The sequence below is a fragment of the Cebus imitator genome, unplaced genomic scaffold (genome assembly GCF_001604975.1).
Source record: "Cebus imitator isolate Cc_AM_T3 unplaced genomic scaffold, Cebus_imitator-1.0 Scaffold549, whole genome shotgun sequence".
Lineage (NCBI taxonomy): Eukaryota > Metazoa > Chordata > Mammalia > Primates > Cebidae > Cebus > Cebus imitator.
Window position 1 is genome coordinate 564,481 of NW_016107864.1, and position 25,735 is coordinate 590,215.

Here is a 25,735-nt window from a genome sequence, read left to right on the forward strand (position 1 = left end):
TTTGTTTTCACCCAAGCTAACATTATTCTAACAATGCTGGCAAGAATAATTTCATTTTATGCTATCAGAAGAAGCAAGAGCGTCAAAACTCTCTACTGTAAGAGTTAAGGGATAGAACATAAGAATCATTTATAAGAAAAATAACTCTCTAGTGTGAGAGAGAAATGAATTTGTTAAGCTAGAATTGGCTCTCAGCCATGACAGTTCTTAAGAGAGGAAGATGATGTTAAAATAATTATATGTACTATATAGTCATAAAAAAATATTACTCAACTTCTACTTTTGCCCCTAGTAAAATATTTCTGAGCTTCATAATTCTGCCAGATGGGTATTATCTCTGCCTTATAGGTAAGACCAAAGAAAATTAAATATTTTGCCTAAGTACATTTAATTATTAAATAGCAGACGTTGCCTGAAATCACTTTTAGGGCATCTTCCCAACTTTAAAAAGAATTCTTTTTAAAAGAACAAAATCAAGACTCCAACCTGTGTCTGCTTTACTGCAAAGCCTACATGAATTCAGCTCAACTTTTATAAACTGATTCATTCAGTCTTCTTTTCATTTCTCCTAGAAAGAATGGTGTCAGATAATAACTGGAAAGCAAAATAAGCACAGGCAGTTGGACCTGTAAAGTAAAATTTCTTATGAACATGTTTTCTTTGTTACTTTCTGCAGAAATCACCCACATCTACAATTATCTTCAGTGGAAGCTGACCTTAATCACTCTTCGAAAGTACTTGTTCATCCATGTATTCAGTCAGTCATTCACTTGGTCTGTATGTCTTCTGGGTGCCTGCTGTTTTCAGGCACTGTGCTAGACACCAGGATGGGGCAGTGAAGCTCCTGAAAGCTCCCAGTCCAGTGGAGGATACACAAAGCATTACATATTGAGCCATGATAAGTGCCAGAATGGAGGGATTCCTGCTCAGCCTGTGGGAGTCAGGGAAGATTTCCCATAGGAGGTGATCACTGAAGAATAACCTGAAGGAAGGAGACAGGAGATTGTATTTATTGGAGGACCATCTATGTAATGTTTAGGTGTTTCGTCTGTGTTTGTCATTTAACTCTAATAAGATCTCATGAAACATACGGATGATTGGCCTCATTTTTAAATTAAAGAGCAGAGGCTGAGGCTTTTCACTTGTCCTTCCTTTAACAATAAGTGGCAAAACCAAGTTTTAAAGCTTGACTCCAACATGCTTTCTTTTTCCATTTTATCCTGCTGTTTCCTGGTACAACAGTCTTCCAGTCTCAGTCCTCAGCCTTGCCACACAGGGTGCCGGAATAAAAGCAGTAAATTATCATAAAAGTAAATTGTGAAACGCATAATTTCTGCCATTTCTACCATTGGTAGTACTCAATAAATAACACCTTGAATTGAATAAGTCCAGCAAAACACTGTGGCTAAGTAGTTTATCCTATATGTGTCTCAGTCTCCTCATCTGTAAAATAGGCTTAATAGTTTATTCACCTCTAAGGGTATAGTAAGGGTTAAATGAGATTATGTATGTAACATACATGGCATAGTGCCAAAATGTTCAATAATAAGTATTCGATAATTGTTAGCAATCATTACAATTAATATTTTGTGTCTGGTGGGCCATTTATCTTTTTAAGCTGATTAATGAGAAAGTATTTTAACTAAAGGCTGCTGTTTTTCATGAATGGGGTTTGTTAAGTCTGGCTAAACAATAGTCTTTATGCTTATCTTTATTCTTTCTTTTCAAGACTGATTATTGGGTACTCTAGCACTGTTTCAGTAAAAGACTCACAGTGAGAACAATTAAACACTTATTGAATGAAAAACAAATTGTTGATATAGGCAATATCTATGAACCTCCTGGTTCTTAATGTCCATTAGTGGTAAGTCATACATTATATATTGGATTTGGAAAATGTATCTCAGGAATAGGAAATATCAAAAAGACCCAGGCACTGTGTCTGCCCAGTATTAAAGTTACGGGGTCTGGTGCAGAAAAATCAAAGATGTTGAATCCAGATTATTTTCAGGGGCCAGGAATTTAACAGAAATGCACATTTAAAGACATTTACACATTACAAATAACTGTAAATTGATCAATTAATAACTGTGGGCCACATGTAACACATTGTGAACTGTTTTTTCATAGCTTTTGCAATTTAGAAAGAAGCAGTAGCCAAAAACTTAGAAAACCTGGATCCTCATTCCTCCAACAAACATTTGTAAGGAGCAGTGGGTTAAGTGCAGGGGCTCTCTTCTTGAGTCGGGCTTTGCTATTAGACAGTTGTGGAACTGTCAGGATCATATTATGAGTGTCTGAAGAAGGGCTACAAAACCAACTACCAAAAGTTTGACTTGCTGGGTGTGTGACCCTAGGAAAAGTTGTTTACTCTCTCTGTAGCTCAGTTTCCTCACCTGGATTTTTGTGAGTACGAAACTTAGTACCAGTAAAACACTTACATCTACCAGGCTTATAATAAGTTACGCATAAACATCAGCTATTTTTGGTAATATTGTTTAGACACCTCGTAAGCATTTGGCATTGTGCTGGGATCTAGGAACACAAATATAATAAGAGATAATCCTTGTCTCTAAGGACACAGACAACAGGCAGTTCGGATGTAGTGGTGTCAATGGAGGTGGGTACAAAGTACCAGGTAACACAAAAGATAATATTCCATGGTGCTAAGAGAAGGCTGCTTAGAAGAGATATTTCCAAAAACAAGGAGGGATGCAGGCAGCCTGAGCTAGGAGGAGAGGTACATGTTCCCTGTGAGGTTCAGTAGCCTGTGTGACGCTAGGCAGATCACTTTCCCTCTCTTTGCCCCAATTTCTTGATGTGTCAAAGAAAACAGGGTGAATTAGTGACACCTAAGTTCCCTTCCTCCTTAATATTTGGTGATTCTCTGTGAGCTTGGGGATGCTTCATGCCAGAAACAGAGCACCAGAGGTGACTAGGGTGGTGGGAGGGAGATCTCTAGGTACATGAGCAGGGAGACTTAGAAGGTTTAAGGCCCTAGAGGTACAGAAAGGAGTCAAGGAAGATTTGAAATATACTTTGACATCTAAAGAATAAAGGACAGAGGCTGAGGTAAGGCCATGGTGGGGATAAGGGAGGCATTTTCAGAGAGACACAATCTTTGGAGCTGCCTTTGTGAACTCTTCTCTTTTCTATACCCTGTTTCTCCATGCTCACAATGTGATTCTTTCCTGTGTTAAAAGAAGTGACCGTGTGGCTCAATCTGCCCTTCGCAATGCCTGTTAGAGCAAACTCTGGTAACTTTCATACAGTAGTGCATCATTGAGACCTGGTTTCTCTGTGTCACACACACCATGTATACCTTCTCTTCATGGAGATACCATGACAAAGGGCAAAACTGTGGACTTTGGATTCAAATAGACATTGGCTTGGGCGCTAGGAAAATGTAGGCCACAGACTCTAAGAAGACAACAAGGAGAAGATAAAGAGAAAATACAGACTCCAGGTTCTGACCCTTGCAATCCCTGAGACCTTGCACACATCATTTAGCTGGTCTGAGCTTCACTTTCGTCATCTGTTAAAGGAGGGCAGTAGCTCCCACCTCATTGTTATTGCGGTGATTAAGTGAAATGCCACATTCTGAGAATAATGTCTGAAACATAAGGTCAGTTTTGGGGAGCCCCGGTAGAAGCTTATGATTGCAGTGGGGGAAAGCATGTACCCAAAGGAATAGGAGGTTGATATAGGGTATGAGGGAGGACAGAAGTGCTTAATAGACAAAAATATAGGTGTCCACTAGCACCTGTGTTAGGTATTAATGAAGACGAGTAGAAAGCTAGCAAAATCTTTGCCACTTATGTGCCCAATAAACGAGTGCTAATTCTTCTTAGAGAAAGGATTTTTAAACCCATTTTGTGTAATGCTTTTTTACAGTGGTGTTATCCAGCAGGCCGCCTGCTCTAATTAAAATTTCATAGGGCTGAGGAATTTAGTGCCCTAACCTTGGAGTCTCGGGTACAGTTGGTGTTTTGTTTGAGGTTGATGTATTTGGAAAGATTATGGGAAGATGAATTTTTGCCAGCTTCTAACTAGGCAGATGTAAACATTTTCTGCTAGATTTTTTTTTTCTTTTGGCTCTCTGGGGCTGGGGGTCAAAGATTAAATACTTTGCCACAAGACAGATGTTCTGAAAAGCTAATTTAAAAACTGACAAGTACCCACGACCTCTAATGATTAGTTGTATGTGCCTTCCTCCACTGAAAGATCAGAATCACTGTGGTTTAGAATGATAATATTAAATTATGTTTCCAAAGTTCACAACTGGAATAAAAAGAACAGTGTCTTTAAAGACATTCTTAATTGTATGAGCATGTCTCACAATAGGCTGCACATTTTAAGCTGAGAATCTTTTTAAAAAGTTATGAATAGCTTTTTCTTTTAAATTAAATTTTGTTTTAATTTCAACTTTTAGATACAGGGGTACATGTGTAGATTTGTTACATGGACATATTGTGTGAGGCAGTGGTTAGGAGTATGGGACTCATCACAGTATCTAACGGATTTTTGTTTTTTTTAATGCTCATGCTGGGGCCCCATGTCAGACCAATTAGATTAATGTCTGGAAGGAGGGACCTGGTAGCATATTTGTTTTAATGCTATAAGGGATATGAATATACAGCTAGAATCGAGAAGGTATAATTTATAAATAATGTTCTAGGATTTATTTTAATTCTGGGAGACATTGTAATGTTATGTGTCGGGAGTAGGATGGGAACTGGAATTGGGATAGTCTTGGTTGAAATGACAGATTGGCTAAGATTATGTTATGCTCTGGATAAGTGACTTAAGCTTTTTCCTAGCTCCCTTACCTTTAAAATATGACTATTAACTGTCCATAGATGTATGTGAATATTGAATGTGAGCATTATTTCATAAATAAAGCACCTGCTTAATTAACTCCATTTGTTTTTAGTAAAATTCTTTGTTAGGAATTTTAAGCAGGTTTCTGAGACTTGCTTATCAGTATAAACAAAAGATTCTGAGCAGTGGCATTAAAAAGAACATGCATCACCTTAAAGCATTCAGCACAATACACCATCTTGTCATACTGCAGATATAGAAATAAATCGCAGTGAGATTCAGTCCTAACGTACATGTCCTGGAAGTCACAGACTATATACATTTCCTTTCAGCAATAGATGCTCCTGGAGATGTTGAGACTACTCCCTATAATAAATGCAAATAAAAATTTCCATGTAGTGTTTTTCACTTGAGCCACCAACTCTATGTCTCTACAATCACCCAGAAAATGTGGGCCTGACTGTCTATTTGGATGCCAAGTAGCTCAATCAATTATATTACAATCTAATTACCCAAAGGGTCTGAACCTGCGGTTCTGTCAGGCAGGATCTGATTATCCATGCTGACCTTGGGTTAAGGGGGAGAGAGAGGTTTTATATTGTTTTCTATTGTTATTTCTTCTCCTAGTATAGGCCCTTTGGCTGTGAACTCAATGGTGTATAGAAAGTTAGAAAGAGCAGACGTGGTTGGAAGTATACCAGTGATAAAATCAGCTTTGCTGATACCTAGTTGCGTGCTCCTGCCTTGCGTCCTGGAACCAGGTGCTCTGCTCATTCTGCTCCTTTTTTTATTCTGGGAAATATTTTGGGGGAGGTGAGATAAGGTTTGGCTTCAAGTTTGTGCTTTAAACAGTATACATCTTGCAGTATAGATATAACACATGGTAAATACCTGTATTTATTATTCTCCCTGAGCTCACAGCTGGCCATCCCAATTACTAGGGGGTGACTTGGGGTGAGTCACTTTCCCATTCTGAACCTCAGGATTCTCCACTGCAAAATGAAGGAATGGAAAACACCCATTGTATTCTTCTGATGATTATGATATGAGGGGAATATACAGATAGCATTTATTGAGTGTATACTGTATGCCCTTCACTGTTCTACAATCAGTTCTGAAGTAAATTTTTAATTCTCTTACAGATGAGAAAACTGAGGTATGAAGTGGTTAAAATAAGTTTCCTGAGGTCATCCAACCAGAAAGCAGGGAAATGAGATGAGGGTGTGTCTCCAGGCCTGTAATCTAAACACTATACCCCTTGTCTTTTTGTAGTGTGCTTGTGGTAAATATAGTGGAAAGCATTTGTGGTTCCTTCTCGCTTTCTCTTAGAATTTCTAATGTGAAATAGGTACCCCACAACAGCCAGCACCTTGGTACATATGATAGGTATTCACTAAATACTTACTGATAGGTTGCTAAAGTACTGAGGATCGGTACCCTCTTGTCTAGTAATGGACTTTTATAGTATTGTGGTTATTGACATTTCACCTGCAAAAACCCTCAATGGCTCTACTTGGCAAGTTTAGTATTCAAGGCTCTACAGGGATCTGGCACCCAGGTGCCCTTTCCAACCTTTTTATGCTTTTGCTATTTACATAAACCCAGCTAGTGGGTAAGCTCAGTCAGGAATGAGTATCATCTTTATATGTGTATGCCTAGTACTTAGTGGGAATCTAAATACTCTTAATTGGATGAATGAACCTGACTCAGTCACCATGAACTGCTACTCTTCGTATATGCAGTCTAAGCCTGTTTCCTTTCTCTAGAGCCCATCCTTCATGGTCTGCTCTCCTAGGCCTAATACCATCTAGACTTTACTTGGTGTGTTAAAACTCACAATTTAAACAGCATCATCTTATACTTTTACAAAATGACCCTGCTAAGTTGCCACTAATTTGTGCTTAGATCTTAGTTCTTCTTCTCATAATGATAAAGGATTTTCTTTGATTTTTCCATACTAGCATTGAATTCTCCTCATTAGTAGATTTTGCCAATTTGCCAATTAATGAGGGAAAACCCTATTTAACTGGCATGTTAATATATGAGTAGAGGTTTAAAAAATACTACTGGCAAATCTAACTTTCATCATATATGAAGAAGGGCCCTTTCTAATGTTTAAATGTTTTTTTTTTCTGTCATATAAATATGTTTTTATTATAATGTATGGAAGAGAAAGAAACTAGCATCTATTTAACACTTACTGGGTCTAACACTAAAGAACTAACTTTTATTTGTGATTGTTCCTGATTTTTTGAACAATCTGGAAAAGGAGTGCAGCTTAGCAAAAGTTGGGCTTTGATGTCAGAAAGACCCACTATAAACTCTGGCCTCCCAACCTCCTTGCTGTGTGATCCTGCTGAAGCCTCTTAACCCCTTACAGATAAGCTTTCTTGTCTATAAACATATATGGCAATATCTCACGTTTGGTATTCGGGGTAGAATTTTGTTGCCTCCTTCTCCTACACACAAGCAATAGTCAAATGGGAATCAAAGTATTGGCTTATGAGTGGCCAGACAAGTACCGTAAAACCATCCAAATAGGGCTTCTTTAATGACATGTGGCTTAAGGCAAAGACCTGGAAGGCTGGGCGAGGTGACCCATTTTTACCTTCCTGAATGGGAGAGAGTAGGGGACCATTCACTGGACAGGCCTCCACTCAGTCACATAGCAAGTGGCAGGGCTCCAGAGAAAAGTGTTGAGCTGGGTCTGTTCCAAAGAGCAAGGCCTTGCCTAGGTCACTGGTTGCCTGGGAACAGGGAGCTCAAGTGTAACCCTTGGACATGACACTAGGAAGAAGAAGAGTGGCAGAAGGCATGCTAAGCACAGGCAATGACTTTAAGGTGCAGGAAGTTGCCCAACAGGCGATGGGGCAGAAGTATTGCTCTTCTCTCAGGACTAGATTCTATGGAGTGAAGAAGATACTTGAGCTGAAGGAAGAAATGCCATCCCCAACCCTACCCCAACAATAGCAACAAATCATAAGGACAAAAAACTAATTTTTATCTTACAGGGTTTTAAATGAGATTAAATAAGATTACTTATTTACTATTGAAGTCCCTAGCAAGTTCACACTGTGAAAGCACTAATGTCTGCTACACTCTGTCAAGGGAAGCAAATTTTTATTAGGTAAGTATTATCATCAAGACCATTTTACAGTTGAGGAAAGGGAGGCTTAGAGAAATGAAGACTGGTCTGGTAAAAAGCAACAACAATAATTTAATAAGCAAAAAGGCAACCATGACTTTACCTTGTGTTTTGGATTTAGGAACCCTAGGAAGCATTTTCTTTAAGGCTCTCTACAGTTAAATAATCAGGCTATTTGTCTGCAACTCCAAAGTTACCTTAAGCTTTCATAGCTGGTCAACTCAGTGTCAGGCTTGAAGGATGGAGAACCTGCTAATGAACATTTACAACTAAGGTCATTAGTCATGGATGCCATTTGGAAATCAACACTACTTCTTATATTTTCCAAGTAATATGACTTCATTCGATGATCTCAAAATATATCAACAACTTTGACATACCTTCAAAACTGAGGGATAAGTACTTCCACTTCAGATTGGACAACAAGGTTCTGTAGTAAAACAGTTTAACAATGAGAAAGTCTTGTTTCTTTACATTAAATATGAAGAAATATATCAGATAAGTTCTACAAATTGTGATTAGAAACAATCAAATTTAACTTTACTAGAGATCTTCATTTAACCACTTTTTACCTAAGCAAAGATACTTATTTTAGTATACTGGTAGCATATATTCTGTATTTCTCAGGTTCCTAACCAGCAGGAAAAAAAATCATTTTTACTTATACTACTGATATATTTTAGATTCAAATGCTTGATCCATATGTTTTCCAAATTCAAGTTTCGTTTTTGAAACTAAACTTATATTTCCAATTTTACTTTTTTCTTTGAAAAGTTATATCCATCTGGAATGTCTAGGTAATTTCAGGGTTTATTTGGGGTAAAACCCCCAAATTTTGGCAGGTTAAAATAACAAGGTCATCATTCTCATGCACATGACACAGCATGGGCTGGTTAGGATACTTACCTCTCCTTGATTCTCACTCACAGACCTTACACGAAAGAGTTTGCATTGCTGTGCTTGCACAAGAAGACACAGAGAGAAAAAACATGGGAAATTGAGCACTGGCTCTTATTGCTTCTGTATGAAAGTGACACACATTACTTATCACATTTTGATGGCCAGAAAGTCACTTGTCCAAGCCTAAGTTCAAAGAGGTCAGAACAGAGCACTTTTCCCCATTTAACTGGAGGACAGAGACCCAAAAGTATTTGTGAAACCATTAAGGAATGCAATAAAAGATGTCTTGTCATTCTTATTTTAAATCAAGGTCACAAAAATAGTATGTAGCAGAAGGCAATTATACATCTAACTCAGATTAAAGGCTTATGTTTCTTCAACAATATTATCGTTTGAGTACGTGACAATGTGAAAGTAAGAAAATTGCCTTCTAACTGAAATTTAACCTACTAAATAAATTCACCAAACCCCATTCCTCTTATATGACACAGCAAAATAAATAAATACTTCTTTTGTGAGGAACCAAAAAGTAAAGTTCTTTGAAGGAACAAGTAAGAGTGAGGGGAACAGGAGGGGATGTACATGTCACATATAGGAGGCAATATTTAAGTGAATTATCACATATAAGTCTCTGCTCTAGCATTATTTCAGAGTACTGAATAAGAAAAGCTGTTTTATTTTTTCCCTCATAGGAAAATATAAACATTGATGAAGCCTCCAGATGCCTGGTGAAACACATACTTGCAAATGAGTGTGACCTAATGGAGTCTATTGAGCCGGACGTCGTGAAGCCTCATCTCACATCAGCCAAGGTTGCCAGCTGCTCTGGCTGTGCCAAATCCTAGTAGGCGCCTTTTCTGGTGTCTGATAGGAATGACATCATCATCCCATGAATTGTGCCTGTAACTTTTTGAGTAAACGTCAGGATAGAGAAACCACATGTGGCAAGCCAGAGATCTATGCCTCTACCTTTTCAATGAGAGAGAATTAGCAAATGTTCTCTTTATGCTTTCCTCCTCGTCATCACAGTGTTTACAAGCTTTCAAAAGTATTTAGTGTGTTACAAACTTCTGTCATGTAGCTGACCAAAATTCTGCAGGGCTGCAGTCAGCACTGTTATTTGCCTGTTTTAATCAGCAAAGGCCTCAGGTCTTAAAATGAAAGGGCAGAAGAGCAAACTAGCTGTCAAGTTAAGCATTGGCTTTCGCCTTTCCCTGGTGTCTTTGTCCAGATTTCAATATATTTTCTGATGGTCTGACAAGCCTATTAAATAAATGTGTTATTTTGTACCAAGATGACCTCCATACTTGGCAGACCTAAGAGTTGCCTTGGAGTTATGAACACAGGTGCGCGATATGTTCCTTGTCTTAACTGTCACTTGCCATGACCTGAATGTTCGCTTAATGAAAATTGTATGAAAACACGTGCCTTCGTATGTGCCTTGCTGTTAGCTTTCTCTGACTCAGATGTGGGGTTCTTCTATACATGTAATATATATATTATATATATATATTTCACAAGCGAACAATAAAACATTAAAAGTTGCTGTTTCCCTATTTATGAAAGTGCTTTAAGTTTCTTACTATTGTGAAGGGTATTTTTTTTTTTTGACAAAGTAAACAAGGTTCTCAAGATCCGTTTCTAAAATCTTATTTAAAGAAGGAGATCAGAAATGTATGCTTAAATAAACTGCTGGGCACTATTAAAACTGGGATGTGTCTATGCCATCTGCATTTACTGTTCATATTCACATATAGGCCAGAGAGTATACAGTGTATATACATTTCTTTTGGTTAATCAGAGGAATATGTCCTCATACATTCTGATCAAAAAAGGTGCCAGATTAATCAACATAAAAAGAAACAACAAAACGTGCATTGTGACACCTTGCTTTACACAATGGCTGTGGTGCTGATATATGCAGGTAGCTATTATTTTTTAATGTCATTATTTTATATCAATTTTTGTAATACACTGACAGGAGTCATTTTTTTTTGTTTGTTTGTTTTTTGAGATGGAGTCTTGCTCTGTTACCCAGGCTGGAGTGCAGTGGCATGATCTCGGCTGACTGAAACCTCCGCCTCCTGTGTTCAAGCAGTTATCCTGCCTCAGCCTCCCAAGTAGCTGGGACTACAGGCACCTGCCACCATGCCCAGCTAATTTTTGTATTTTTAGTAGAGATGGGGTTTCACCCTGTTGTCCAAGATGGTCTCAATCTCTTGACTTCGTGATCTGCCTACCTAGGCCTCTCAAAGTGCTGGGATTACAGGCGTGAGCCACTGCGCCCAGTGCAAGAGTCATATCTTTTGTAAAGGATGTGTTTTGATGTCCTACCCATATTCTTGTGACATTCAGTGTTTCCTTAAGCACCGACCTTGTGGCATCCTCTTGTAAATGTTTGTGATCCTTTCCCCGAGGGCAGTCTCTGGCCTTGGGAGCAGTTTTCCCGTGAGGCAGGATGGCATCCCAGAAGTACCAGGAAGTTCATGTCTCTAGGAGAAGCTCTGAAGTACTGCTAGCAAGGATTGGGGACTAAATACCCTAGCTTCCTTGTCTCTCAGGAAGGACAATTCCAAGACATGCTCTGTGCAGCCTCTCGGAGGTCCCTAGTGGGATTAAGCTCCTGGTTCCCACAGGTATCCTTCTCAGTTGACTCACTATTTATTGACTTCTTTTCCTTCCCTCACTTCTCCATTTTCCTCTACTGGTGCTTCTTGGCTTCACTTCCTAAATAAACTACTTTCACAGAAATCCTTGTCTCAGGGTCTCCTTATGAGGTAGCCCAACCTAAATTATTTGGCACAGAGATGGACCTTCAAAACAGATCCTTAGTATCAGCTTTCTGAATTGAATCATTCACCTTTCAGGTGATAGCAGGGACTCTTGCTGGTGGACAATGGAGTAGAGCTAATCTCTGGCAAGGTGTAGTGCCATACTTACAAAGGTTGTCATCAGGTACATAGAATATAGATGGAGGGAAATGCAGTTACTTGTGTGTTTGAAAGATATGAGGTTGTGGAGTTAATGGCCATAGGAAGGCTGCATTAAAAACATGGGCTCAGATCAACCAACATTTAATTTGGATGCGATGTGAAAACTAAACAGCTCCAAGCAACAATCACAATGACTCTCATTTCCTTCAGCTACGAGATAGACTGTGCTGAAAATTATGCCAAAGATTTGATTTTAAGAGACGCAGAGTTGTAAAAGATGCCAAGTTGACAGAGCTACCAAGTTTTCTCTACTAAAGTCAAGACCCTCATAGGAAAGTAGCAGGATTCTGAGATAAAGGATGAGATATGTGGGTACATATCCCTAAGAGTTTTGAACCCACAAATTCTTCTGAAACTCTGACCTAGAAAAAGAGGGCTTTTACTCTTTTCAGTGGGAGAACAGTTAATTGCTACATAAAAGCCCCGCCTCAGTAGGAAGTTTTAAGGTGAGGGTTGCCCATAGTAAGTTCTGCCCCCATTTCCCCTCATTGCTTCTGGACAAATAGCTATGGCTAAGTCTCAGCATGATTTGAGTGGAAAAGGATGATCTGTGTTGCAGGATGAAACGAATTATTCATCAGATGAACTACAGAATCTGGCTAGTAAATATTAGGAGTAATAGAGAACATTCCAAAGAATTGGTCTTGAGATACTGAGATAGTGGCTCATGGAGATAAGGCCAGTTAATAGATACTATATTTATATGAGGGAATGTTTTCATGAGTAAATTTTTTAACATTCTAGCAAGTCTACCTGGTGTTGATCCTGATATGCTATTAGAATGGCTTGGTTCCTTGAAGCTCAAAAATGATACCAGCCTGAAATAAATGGTGTAGACATGCCAGAACTACATTGGCAAAATACTGGAGAAGAGATCCATGATCTCATAGAATTGGGAATGTTAGAATATACTTATTTTGAAAGGCTGGAGAACCTGCTGGCTGATCATGTTCTCCAGGAAAACCTAGAAGACAATCACTTTACTAAAGCAGGAAGCGTTCCCGAAAGAGGGATACCAGCATCAATGAGAAGCTCAGGAGTGACTGCCTCTATTGACCAGGCTTGAGATTATAGAGATGTTGCTGTGTTTTTATGGGAATGTTTTCCTCCATGGTTAAGGGTCATTATGTGGTAGGCTATTAAATGGTGCTAATATATTTGATTCTGTGTCTTAGACAGCTAGGACCAAAAGATGGAAGTAGGAGTACAGCTTCTCACTTTTAATCATCCACCTAAGAAAATGAGTTTCTCCTTGCCTCAACTTGAGGTTGTCCATAATTAGAGATCTTAATACTTCTACCAGAAAACACAGTAAGGGTCACAATAAATCTTTAGCTTCAGCTGCGGTCTGATTATTTTTGGCTCCTCAGGCCTATAGACCAGCAGTTAGAGAAAGTAGTTACTATACAGACAAGGGTTATTCACCGTAATGATCAAAAGGAAATGGGCTTGCTACTACATAGCGGAGCAGAAAGTAGTGTGTCAGGAACTCATGGGATTCACTGCATTGCCGCTTGATGCCCCCATGCCTGGTGATATCTGAAAGGGCAGTTGCAGCAGCAACATCTTGATAAGGACAAGAAGTCAGGGACTCATACTCTCAGGGATAGATGTCTGAGTTATTGCACTATGAAATGAACCTTGACTAGAAGCAGTTTGGTTAAGGGAATGAAAATGTTAGGGGAGGGAAATGATGAATATTAATTATGGCATCACTTATGGTCTCAGGATTAACTGTAACACTGGAAAATGTAGCTTATCCCACCAACCTTCGTGTTAGTATTCTTAACTGTCTCTGTCTTTTTGTCTACATGGAATTGTGGCCAGTGACTTCCTCAGAAAATCAGTGAAAGGACAGAGTGAACTCAGCATGCAGTGGGAATGAACCTGAGTGGGCGAGGTGTGGACAATAGCAGAGAAAATATCCATATCCCCTCAGCATATGGCCTCCTAATACAATCCTCTGCAACTCTGCCTCAAAGTTTTCCCTGAATGTGTGCAGCACATTTGTCTTCCATACTGGACAGGCTAGAGTGCTACAGAGTTAACACCTCCTGAAGCAGCATCATCAAGGCTGACATAAATTGGTAGATAAATACTGTAGCTTCCTGACCCATCAGGTGCGATAAACCTGAGGCTTGCTCTGCACTCTCCCTAAGAGGTCACCAGTGGGACAGAAGCAAAGTTTCATATGGTGGTAACTTCATAATCACAACCTTTTTGGTCTCCCTCTCTTCTCTGTCTCATATCTCTATTCCCCTACCAGTGCACCCAAAGATGACCTCCCGATTAAGGTATATTCACTTTTTATTGAGCTTCAACTCAATAAAAAATGAAAATACCTTAATCGGGAGGCCAACCTTGGAAGCACTGGTAGGTGGCTCTTAGCATATCACAGTACCCAGGCAGTAACATGGAATCTTGAATCCGCTGCTTTTCCTTCTAAAGATCCACTGAAATGAGGTATGTGAGAAATATGTAGTGAGGTCAGAACTAAGTATCTTCTAACCCTCTCCCACCATAGAAAATTATTTGAAGACTATATAGTCTTCAAAATGAATATATATTGATTCATCAGTCCACTCACTCTCACTACGAAAATTTATCAATTGCTGTATTCCCAATACTTGGCCTGGGTACTGTTGTGGATATACAAGTGGCCAAGTCATGGTCCCCAATTTTAAGGTGTTACGATAAGTTAGGTGACTCAAACATACAAACAATTTAACATGTTTTATGAGACAAGTCAAATGTCCAAACCAAGATATCTCTTCTGAACATGTAATTTACTTCTACATGGAGGGACTTCAGCTTCAATCATGCTTAAGGAAATAGAATATATGTTCCTACCATTCTCTTCCTTGAATACTGGGATATAGACACACCAAACTATTTTGTTCAACTAACTCTTTCTGCAGTTTGGAATATTCTTTTCCTTTTTGCCTGGAAATTATACCCATCCTAAATGATCAGCACCATGGCACAGCCTTATAGCTTTGCCCAGCTCTGCAGGCAATATACATTTTTTCCAGGTACACATAACTCTTGAATGATTTGATTATTAGGCATTCACATGCTGCATTAAAGTTATGCATCAACTTCTATTTATTGAACACATCCTATGAGACAGACACTGATATGTAACTTTACCTTTATTATGTATTTAAACCCCTGCAACAAATATATCAAAGCACTAATCTCCTATTTTATATATGAAAAAAAATTGAGGTATAGAGACATTGAGTACATTGCCAAAACTCACACAGCTACCAACTGGCAAATCAAGGATTCAGACCAAGACAGCCTAATTCCAATGTCCTAACCATTATGCTAAGCTATCTCCTCTCACATTTCTGGAAGCAATAATATTCTGAGCGCAGAGCACAATACTCTGCCCAGGAAATATTCAAGCTTACTCTATGCCAGACACTGCTCAACAATTTCTCTCTTATGGAGAAAGAGTCTCACTCTGTTGCCCATGCTGGAGTGCAATGGCATTATCTTGGCTCACTACAACCTCTACCTCTCAGGTACAAATGATTTCCTCAGCCTCCCAAGTAGCTGGGAATACAGGTGTGTGGTACTATGCCAGGTTTTTGTTTTTTTTTTTTTTCATTTTTAGTAGAGACAGGGTTTCACCACATGGTCTTAAACTTCTGCCTCAGGTGATCCCCCTGACTTGGCATCCCAAAGTGCTGCGTTTACAGGCATAAGCCACCACACCCAGCCTAAACACATTCTTTTTTTTAAATTATACTTTAGGTTCTGGGATACATGTACAGAATGTGCGGGTTCATTGCATAGGTATACACATGCCATGGTGGTTTGCTGCACCCATCGACCTGTCATCTACGTATTTCTCCTAATGCTATCCCTCCTCTAGCCCCCCCGACCCCTGACAGGCCCTGGTATGTGATGTTCCCCTCCCTGTGTCCACGTGTACTCATTGTTAAACATCCATTTATAAGTAAGAACATGAGGTGTTTGGTTTTCTGTTCCTGTGTTAGTTTGCTGAGAATGATGGTTATCTGCTTCATCTATGTGCCTGCAAAGGACATAAACTCATTTGTTTTTATGGCTATATAGTATTCCATGGTGTATATGTGCCACATTTTCTTTATCCAGTCTATCATTGATGGACATTTAGGTTGGTTTCAACTCTTTGCTATTGTGAACAGTGCCACAACAAACATATATGTGCATGTATCTTTATAGTAAATGATTTATAATCCTTTAATTGTTTGGGCATATACCCAGTAATGGGGTTGCTGGGTCAAATGGTATATCTGGTTCTGGATCCTTGAGAAATCATCAACGCTGTCTTCCACAATGATTGAACTAATGTACGCTCCCACCAACAGTGTAAAAGTGTTCCTAATTCTCCACATCCTCTTCAGCCTCTGTTGTCTCCTGACTTTTTAATGATGACCATTCTAATTGGCATGAAATGGTATCTCATTGTGGTTTTGATTTGCATTTCTGAAATGACCAGTGATGAGCTTTTTTTCATATGTTTTTTAGCTACAAAAATGGTCTTCTTATGAGAAGTGTCTGTTCATATCCTTCACCCACTTTTTGATGGGATTGTTTGTTTTTTTCTTGTAAATTTGAGTTCCTTGTAGATTCTGTATATTAGCCCTTTGTCAGATAGATAGATTGCAAAAATTTTCTCCCATTCTGCAGGTTGCTTGTTCACTCTGATGATAGTTTCCCTTGCTGTGCAGAAGCTCTTCAATTTAATTAGATCCCATTGGCCACTTTTGGCTTTTGTTGCCATTGCTTTTGGAGTTTTAGTCATGAAGTCTTTGCCCATGCCTATGTCCTAAATGATATTGCATAGGTTTTCTTCTAGGGTTTTTATGGATTATGTTTAAGTGTTTATCCATCTTGAGTTAATTTTTGAATTAACAGTATAAGTTGTAAGAAAGAGCTCCAGTTTCAGTTTTCTGCATATGGCTAGCCAGTTTTTCCACCATCATTTATTAAATAGGGAATCCTTTCCCCATTGCTTGTTTTTGTCAGGTTTGTCAAAGATCAGATGGTTGTTGATGTGTAGCATTATTTTTGAGGCCTCTGTTCTGTTTCATTGGTCTATATCTCTGTTTTGGAACCAGTACCATGATGTTTTGGTTACTGTAGTTTTGTAGTATAGTTTGAAGAGCAACCCCAAGACAAATAATCATCAGATTCACCAAGGTTGAAATGAAGGAAAAATGTTAAGGGCATCCAGAAAGAAAGGTCGGGTTACCCACAAAGGGAAGCCCATCAGACTAATGGTGTATAGCTCTGCAGAAATCCTACAAGCCAGAAGAGAGTGGGGGGACAATATTCAACATTCTTAAAGCAAAGAATTTTCAACCCAGAATTTCATATGCAGCCAAACTAAGCTTCATAAGTGAAGGAGAAATAAAATCCTTTACAGACAAGCAAATGCTGTGAGATTTTGTCACCATCAGGCCTGCCTTACAAGAGCTCCTGAAAGAAGCACTAAACATAGAAAGGAACAACCAGTACCAGCCACTACAAAAGCATACCAAACTGTAAAGACCATTGATACTATGAAGAAACTGCATCAACTAACGGGTAAAATAATCAGCTAGCATCATAATGGCAGGATCAAATTCACACATAATAATACTAACCTTAAATGTTAATGGGCTAAATGCCCCAGTTAAAAGACACAGACTGGCTAATTGGATAAAGAGTCAGGACCCATTGGTGTGCTGCATTCAGGAGACCCATCTAATGTGCAAAGACACACATAGGCTCAAAATAAAGGGATGGAGGAAAATTACCAAGCAAATGGAAAGCAGAATGAAACAAAACAGGGGTTGTATTCCTAGTCTCTGATAAAAAACAGACTTTAAACCAACAAAGATCAAAAAAGGCAAAGAAGGGCATTACATAATGGTAAAGGGATCAATGCAAAAAGATGAGTGAACTACCTTAAATATATATGCACCAAATACAGGAGCACCTGGATTCATAAAGCCAATTCTCAGAGACTTAACAAAGAGACCTACACTCCCACACAATAATAGTGGGAGACTTTAACATCGTAATGTCAATGTTAGAGAGATCAATGAGACAGAAAATTAACAAGGATATTTAGGACTTGAACTCAGGTCTAAACCAAGCAGACTTAATAGACATCTACAGAACTCTCCACACCAAATCAACAGAATATACTTTCTTCTCAGCACTATATCACACTTATTCTAAAATTGATCACATAATTGGAAGTAAAACACTCCTCAGCAAATGCAAAAGAAGGGAAATCATAAGATACAGTCTCTCAGACCACAGTGCAATCAAATTAGAACTCAGGATAAAGAAACTCACTCAAAATCGCACAACTACATGGAAACTGAACAACCTGCTCCTGAACTGACTACTGGGTAAATAACGAAATTAAGGCAGAAATAAATAAGTTCTTTGAAACCAATGAGAACAAAGACACAACGTACCAGAATCTCTAACACACACAGCTAAAGCAGTGTTTAGAGGGAAATTTATAGCACTAAATGCCCACAGGGGAATGCAGGAAAGATCCAAAATCAACATCCTAACATCATGATTAAAAGAACTAGAGAAGGAAGAACAAACTAATTCCAAAGCTAGCAGAAGACAAGAAATAACTAAGATTAGAGAAGAACTGAAGGAGATAGAGATGCAAAAAACCCTTCAAAAAATCAATGAGTCCAAAAGCTGAGGTTTTTGTTTTGAAAAAAATTAACGCTTTTCTTAACAACAGTGAAAGGTAGTGTTGCCTTGAAATAATATGTGCAAAACACTTAGTATAGTGCCTAAAACATAGCAAGTAATTAATACATGTGTGTATTATGATACGACTTTGTCTGCTTATTTTTAAAATTGAAGAAGTAGTATAAGCAAAGCTATTAGGTAAAAATGATAGATATTTTAGGATGTGTCAAAAATGGGATCCCAGGGTGAATCAATACAAACAGAAAGTTGACTAGTAGTCACCTAGGCTTTGGAGGGTTTCATAGATGACAGGTAAAACATATGGGTTTTCTTGAGGAGTGAGGAAAATGTTCTCAAATTAATTGTGGTGATAGTTACGTAACATGAATGTACTAAAATCCGCTGAATGCTATACTTTAAATGGGTAAAATCTATGGTATGCACGTAAGAAATAAAGCTGTGATAAGAAAAGAATTGGAGCCACAGGAAAAAGCTGTATATAACTATTGTTTCCCCTGATGCATCACTTTAGCTTAACCATGGTGTGTAGTGCTCGTGTTTGCTACTCCATGAGAGCCAATTTTAGAATGTGCCTCTTTATCACGGCTTTTATCTGCCTAGTACTGCATCACTTCTGAATTCATGACTTGCTATCAGATGTTGGAACTAGCATTTTGTATGGATTTAAATTCAGCTGCATCTGAGCTGTTTCTGTCTTAAAACGTCATTGGCTTCCTGGAATTCCCAAGCACCAGAAAATTTCTCAATACTGGAAAAGGAAAGATCATGAAAAATCCTAATAAAAATGGTCAGAAATGCTGATAAACTAAACAAGATAAGTCTTGAAGACAAGGGTAAAATGCCTCTGGGAAGTGCGTCCGAAACTGTTTTACTGCATTGATGAGTCTCAAAATTTCCATATCATCAAGCCAACTTATTTTCTTCAATTGGATTGACTTTTAGAATATTAACCTCCAGGCACAGGCAGTATATACCTAAATGCAATGTACTCACTGAAACTATAATGGTAGGCATAAAACTCTGGAATTTAAAATTCCAGATGGCCTGGGTCATGCTTTCTGTTAGAACAAAATTGTCTTTCAAAAGAGCTCAAAGAAACTTTATGAAAGTTTTTTTTTTTTTTTTTTTTGACAAATATCAAATACAAGAAAGTTGCTATTACTTGTAATAAAATACAGCATTTTCTGTTTTATCTTGAACTGAGCTTTTAAGAAGTCACCTTATGCCAGATGTGTAACATCAATCAATTTGTATTCATGGGGCTCCTTTATCAAATAGCTATCAAGTGGCTGCTCTGAGCGAGTTGCTCTGTTTGGTGCATTAAATAGGTCACTTGTCAAGAGCTCTAACAAAATGCATAGTGCTTAATATATGTTAATATAGTTTCTTTTTTTTTTTTCTCTGTGATAGCTGTTGTCATGGAAACAAGAAATAAAAAGTCATGGCTCTCTGCACTTTAAGTCTACAATTTCCTTCGGGGAAGGGAGAGTGGGTTAATAAGAGGCGAAAGATCAAGAAAAGAAGACTGTTTCTGTTTCTACTACATGCCATTCTGCATTTTATTTTATCATTATAATAAATGTGGGAAGCTATCATTTATGGTTCAGATCATATATTATACGTTTTCCAAACATGTCATTCAATCATCATTACTATCTCTATTGGGAGGTGCGATTATACATTTTATAGATAAGAAAACAGATTGTTAGAAGAAAAAGATGTACATGGATCATGTGATTCTGGCAGGATTTCTAGTCAGTGCATGTGCTCTTCTGGCCACAATGGGCTAATCAGAGTACTTCATTCTTCCGGGCTCAAGTGACAGGTCTAGAGGTGTGTTTGTGATCCAAGCTGAACGATGCAGGGTCTTCTGCTATGCCTTTTTCCCAAGTCTTTAGAAAAGAGGCCTGTAGGAAATGGCCATGATTTTTTCACCCCTTGTGACAGCTGGTGTGAAAATGTATAGAGCATCAAGAATCAAACAGGGAGATAAAGAAAGGGAGGAGTGAAGATTCACTCTGAGCCGCTTAGTTTACCTGTGTATGAATCGTGATTTAACCTTTAACTTCCCAGTTAGAAGAGGCAACAAATTTCTCTTTGGTGTTGTTGTTGCTCATTTGTTCAGAACAGCCTGCATTGATTTTTCTATAAGTAAATCATTCCTAATATAGCCATAGATTTTTATATGTATTGGAAACTTTACTTCAAATATTCTGCTAGTAGAAAGTTTATAAGGACATGGCCGATGGAAGAACATGGCTAATGCAAGTGAAACAGCAGCCCCAAAATGAAAAGGTAAATAGTGACAAGTGGCTTATAGAATAAAAATTAAGCATATAAATACTTTTTTGGAATAAATAATGTTAAATCACTATAGAGGAAGGTATAATAGACATAACATGTGTTGTATATAAATCAATATTTAAAATTAATATGAACATGCTTTTATCAGAGTGTGTTTGCACACAAGAATCAGAAGGTAGATATTATTAAATATCTATAAAGGAAGGTCTGGAAGTCTTTAGAGAAGAGAGAATATTGAGAGAAATCAAAGAAGGATGGAAAATACAAATTTTGTGACAGTGCAAAATAATATGGGGCCATGGAGTTTCCCCGAAGAAGTGAGAAGGTATTGATAAGTGCCTCAAATACTGGCTACTTTTGAGAAGAGTGATATTCAGCTATTCTCTTTGGCAAATGAAACAAATATTGAGAGGACAAAGAATAAGCAAGATTTACGAATGCTTTGGCCCTAACCACACAAAAATTACAGTGAGTTCATGGAGAGACGTAATCATTTAAATATGGCAAGTAAATGAAGTAGTGCTCAATCACAGGCACCGAAAAATTATCATAGTGAGTTGGTATTTAAAGTACTGTTCATTTAGTGCCCACATTGTGCCAACTACTGTACACACACTGCTTAGTCTTCACAGCAGCACCACAAGATAATCATTATTAACCAGATTTTACAGATGAAGAAACTAGAAAGCTCAGAGATCTTTAGCGACTACTCCAAGGTTCACATAGCTAGAAAGTGACTGAGCCAGTACTCAAACTGAAGACTGGCTGACTCAAAAGATTTTGTTTTACGGTGACTCAAAAAACGCATTTTCAATCTGCCTCTATCTGACCATATTTTCATAAGACCATAGTTTAGATGGCACCGCGTTTTAAGATTGAATATTTATTTTGCGTAAGCGTCAGTTAAGTTTCAGTAAGGGACAGACATTATATAATAACCTGAATAAGGGACATTTAATGTAAGACATCAGCTAGTAAAAGGAGGTCAATTAAGGATTGGTTAAAGAGAACTCTAAAGAATACAGGAATAGCAAATGCCGGGAAAAGCCACCACTTCAATGGCTGAGGGAGCCTCCCGAAAGAGGGAAGAATCTTGGCAGATCCTCCCCCACTTCCAACCTTTTGCTTCAGGCTGAGATTCAGACTTTGTTGGGGAAAGTGTTGCCAAAGCCCAACAGATAAGCGAAAAGTTCAGTTAGGTGCCTCATGCCAAGGCAGATGAGCAGAAACCACTCTCTGGGAAGTCACTGAAACTCCCTGGGGGTTGTGCACAGCTAGGTCTTCCACCCTCAGTGCCAACGCCTTCTGGCAAGAAAACTGGCTGCTGGTAAGGAATGTGTCTTCTGGCAGCCATAGAAGCCAGAAAAAAAAGCACTGAATCTGGGAAGAAAATCCCCTTCCTCCTGCGGGATCTCTCTAGCACCCTCTACTGACAAGGCCTTACATTGCGCCTGCTGGCTAAGGAGAAATGTTTGCAGGGTTCCCATTTGGAATTTAAAACTAGGGAAAAGAGTATGGATTTGGAGCAGAGAAGCAATGAATTCTAAACTGGCACAGTGTATTAATTAGAGTAAGCCATGATAACTGCAGGAACAACTCCAAAGTTTCAATGGCTTAACATAATAAAGGATTCCTTCTCACTTAAAACATGATCTGGTGCTAATCAGGTGACTCTATAAAGCTACTGTTTTAGAAATAGAAACTCAGCTATTTAGACGCCTTGTACACTACGTTGGAGTCCTTTGTTTCTGCATACAAACAGGAGAGAGAGAATATATAAGATTAGAGGCATAGCTTAAAGCCAGTCCTATAAGGTATATATATAACATTTGTCCACATTGTGCTGACCAGAACATAGTCAGAAGACTCTACTTTTATGAGAAGCTGGGAAATGAACTAGAGAAAAATGGAATAAAAGGCTACAGTAAACATGTAGCCTTATCTCTGAAACACTAGATTTCAAATGCTTGTCTGTTAATAATTTGAGTAAGTTATCATATGTCTCAGTCTTAATTAGTTCATCTCTGGTATAAAAAATAAGATATCTACTTCAAAATAATACTATAGTACTTAAAGAAATATTGTATAAAGAATTAAACAGTGGGGCCACTACATACGTAGACATTCTATAAATATTAAATTTCCTAAACTGGTAATTATCAAGGGTGGAAAAAGAAATGGGATATATATCAAAATGTCAAAGAAATGGTAATAATAGGGAAAATATTCAGTCTTATAGTTTTATATTTGGAAAACCAGAATATCTAATATTATGGCAACAGACATCTTAGAAGATTTAAAGATCTTCTATATTGGGATACTTAGAGGTTAAATTTACAGCATGCATTTACAAAGGGAAGGGCATGGCAGATTGGATTATATATAGGGGGAAGTGGAAACGGCACGATGTGGAGTGACATATCAGAATCTAGTGTTTGTAGTGTTTGTGAAACTAAATGAGGAAAGGCGGGAGAAGGGAGTAACGATGTTATATTTACTAGAAGGGATGTGGGTTAACAAAGGTTGAGAAACTGCTCTAAATGCTTGTTAGATACTTGCCTGAGATGAGTGCAGGCCTGTACCATCATGCCTATTTGACTTAACTCATACTGGAGAGAAAGTTTCAGAGCATGGGAGTTTGTCTAAAATAACACTACCTACATTCAAATCCTAGCATTATTACTTAATATTCATGTGTTCTTGAGCAATCTACTTAACACCTCTGTGGCAAAGACTTCTGGTTGCCATCTAATAAATTTCTCTCCTTACATGAATATATACTTTTTAGCTGGGTAGCTAAATAGTACATTTCCACCTCCCTTGCAGATGAGTATAGCCATGTGATTAAATTGTGGTCAGTGTGAAATCAACAGAAATTGTGTGCAACTCCTGAGCTTTTGCCTTCAATGAAAAGAAGGTATTACCCCGTCCCTTTGGAATGTAGACATGAAGCAGAGAGCTGGAGTAGTCATCTCGAATTGCAAAGTAGAAGTCTCATTGAGAATGAAAGAGTGAAAAAATAAAAGGGTTCAGGTCCCAGATAATGGTGAGTTGCCCTACCAACAGTGGACTACCTCCTTGGATATTTTAGGATAGAGAAAATAAATTATGTCCTGTTGAAGCTACGGTATTGGAGGTGTCTGATATAGCCTAGCATGTATCCTGGGCAAAACATACTAATCCTCTGGTTTTATAATCTGCATAATTGAGATGTTAATAATAGTGTCATATAACCTGGTTCTTGTGAAGACTGACAACAAGGATAACAGTAAAAATATCAGATGCTTATGTAGTCCCCACTCTGTGCCTGGCACAGTTCTAAGAGCTTTACTTGTAAATGCTATGCAGATGTTTGCTATCATCGTTTTTCCACTTTCTCCATGATCCCCAGGTAAGCATTCCAATTCATCTTTCACTGTACATTCACTAAATGCCATTAGAATTGCAATTAATATTCAGAAAATCTTATTTCTATATGGAAAGCAGTATAAATATGTTAATAATATATCGATATAATAGTATAACTATAGAGATTACATAATTTAAATAACATAATTATGTATATTATTACTTTTATTTGTTGGTTACTTAAAAACCAACTGTTGATAATATTATTATCAAGCTTGTGGTCATGGAAATCAAAAACATTTTTTATGATGTGAAACAGAAGCTATGTTTTTATAACATATTTCCTCTTACAACAAATATAAAACATACCTATTAAATAAAATAAGTAAAATGAATACAAAATTCATGAGTGATCCACTATTCAAATTAACCTGCCTTTTTGTCTACCTAAATGGAATCGTATTTAACATGATGTTTGGGGACCTAATTTTTTTCTCTTTATAATGAACATCTTTCTAATTCATCAAATATTTTTATACATAATGAATTTTGAAGATGAATAGAAATCATATCATATTAATATATACTGTGGTTTATTTAACCAAATCACTAATGCTGGATATCTATGTAAAAAATAATTTGCCTTTAAATGCTGTTTCAGAGATAAGTGTTTTACTCAATTAATTCCTTAGAATAGATTCCTAGAAGTTAAACTGCTAAATCAAAGAGTGCAAAAAAAAATTTAAGCCATCTGAAAATTATTTTAAGAAAGCTTGTATCAATTTCCACTTCCATCAGTGATGTTTAAAAATACCGAAAGAGCACAACAATTTAAGACCATTTCTCCTACACATACTTGTTACCATTGCAGACAGCCAGCAGAAGGCCTTTTCTGTGTGTGTTGGGGAGGGAGTGGTAAATGAGGAGAAGGAAAACATTTGCAGACGTCAAAAACCTGATGTCAGATTACAGCAATGTCACCTTCAATAGGAGAACAGATTAATCTTATATTTTGGTCAACTTTCTCCTCCTTTTGTCTAGTACCCTTGAGTAAGATCATCTTATCTTCTAGTAGCTGGGGAGAAGTACTATGACAGTAAAGAAAAAAGGTAAAGTAAAAAGTAAGTAAGTGATAGGGTTTCCTAAGAACTATTTTGTCTACTTGAAATTATAATCTACAGGCTTCTGCAAAGCCTGCTTGCCAATAATATTACTAAAATTAATGTCAAGTCTTTGTGTCTTACAGTTTTAAAAAGACATTTATTCTACCAAAGTATTATTACAATGTTTAACTAGTAATAGTATCACATTCATTTGTTTTAAATCCACAGCAATAAAATGTACTTTCAAAATGCTATTGAGGTTTACACCTTAACTTTGTTTGCATAAGCTATAATTCTAATAACAGAATAAATATAGCCATGAAAATTACTCCCAGAAATGTTTATGAATCTATTTTAATCATAGCAGGGAACCGGATTCTTTGATGTATTGGATT

At 37.7% G+C, this 25,735-nt stretch overlaps 1 protein-coding gene across 1 annotated transcript in view; it reads left to right on the forward strand.

The window, feature by feature from the left end:
• Window positions 1-10,426, forward strand: part of RAB38 (RAB38, member RAS oncogene family) — a 61,047-nt gene extending 50,621 nt beyond the window's left edge. Inside the window, exon 3 of the mRNA XM_017515416.2 lies at window positions 9,559-10,426. Coding sequence (XP_017370905.1) covers window positions 9,559-9,711 — 153 coding nt within the window. The 3' untranslated portion in view covers window positions 9,712-10,426. The remainder of the gene's footprint in view (window positions 1-9,558) is intronic.
• Window positions 10,427-25,735: the final 15,309 nt, after the last annotated feature.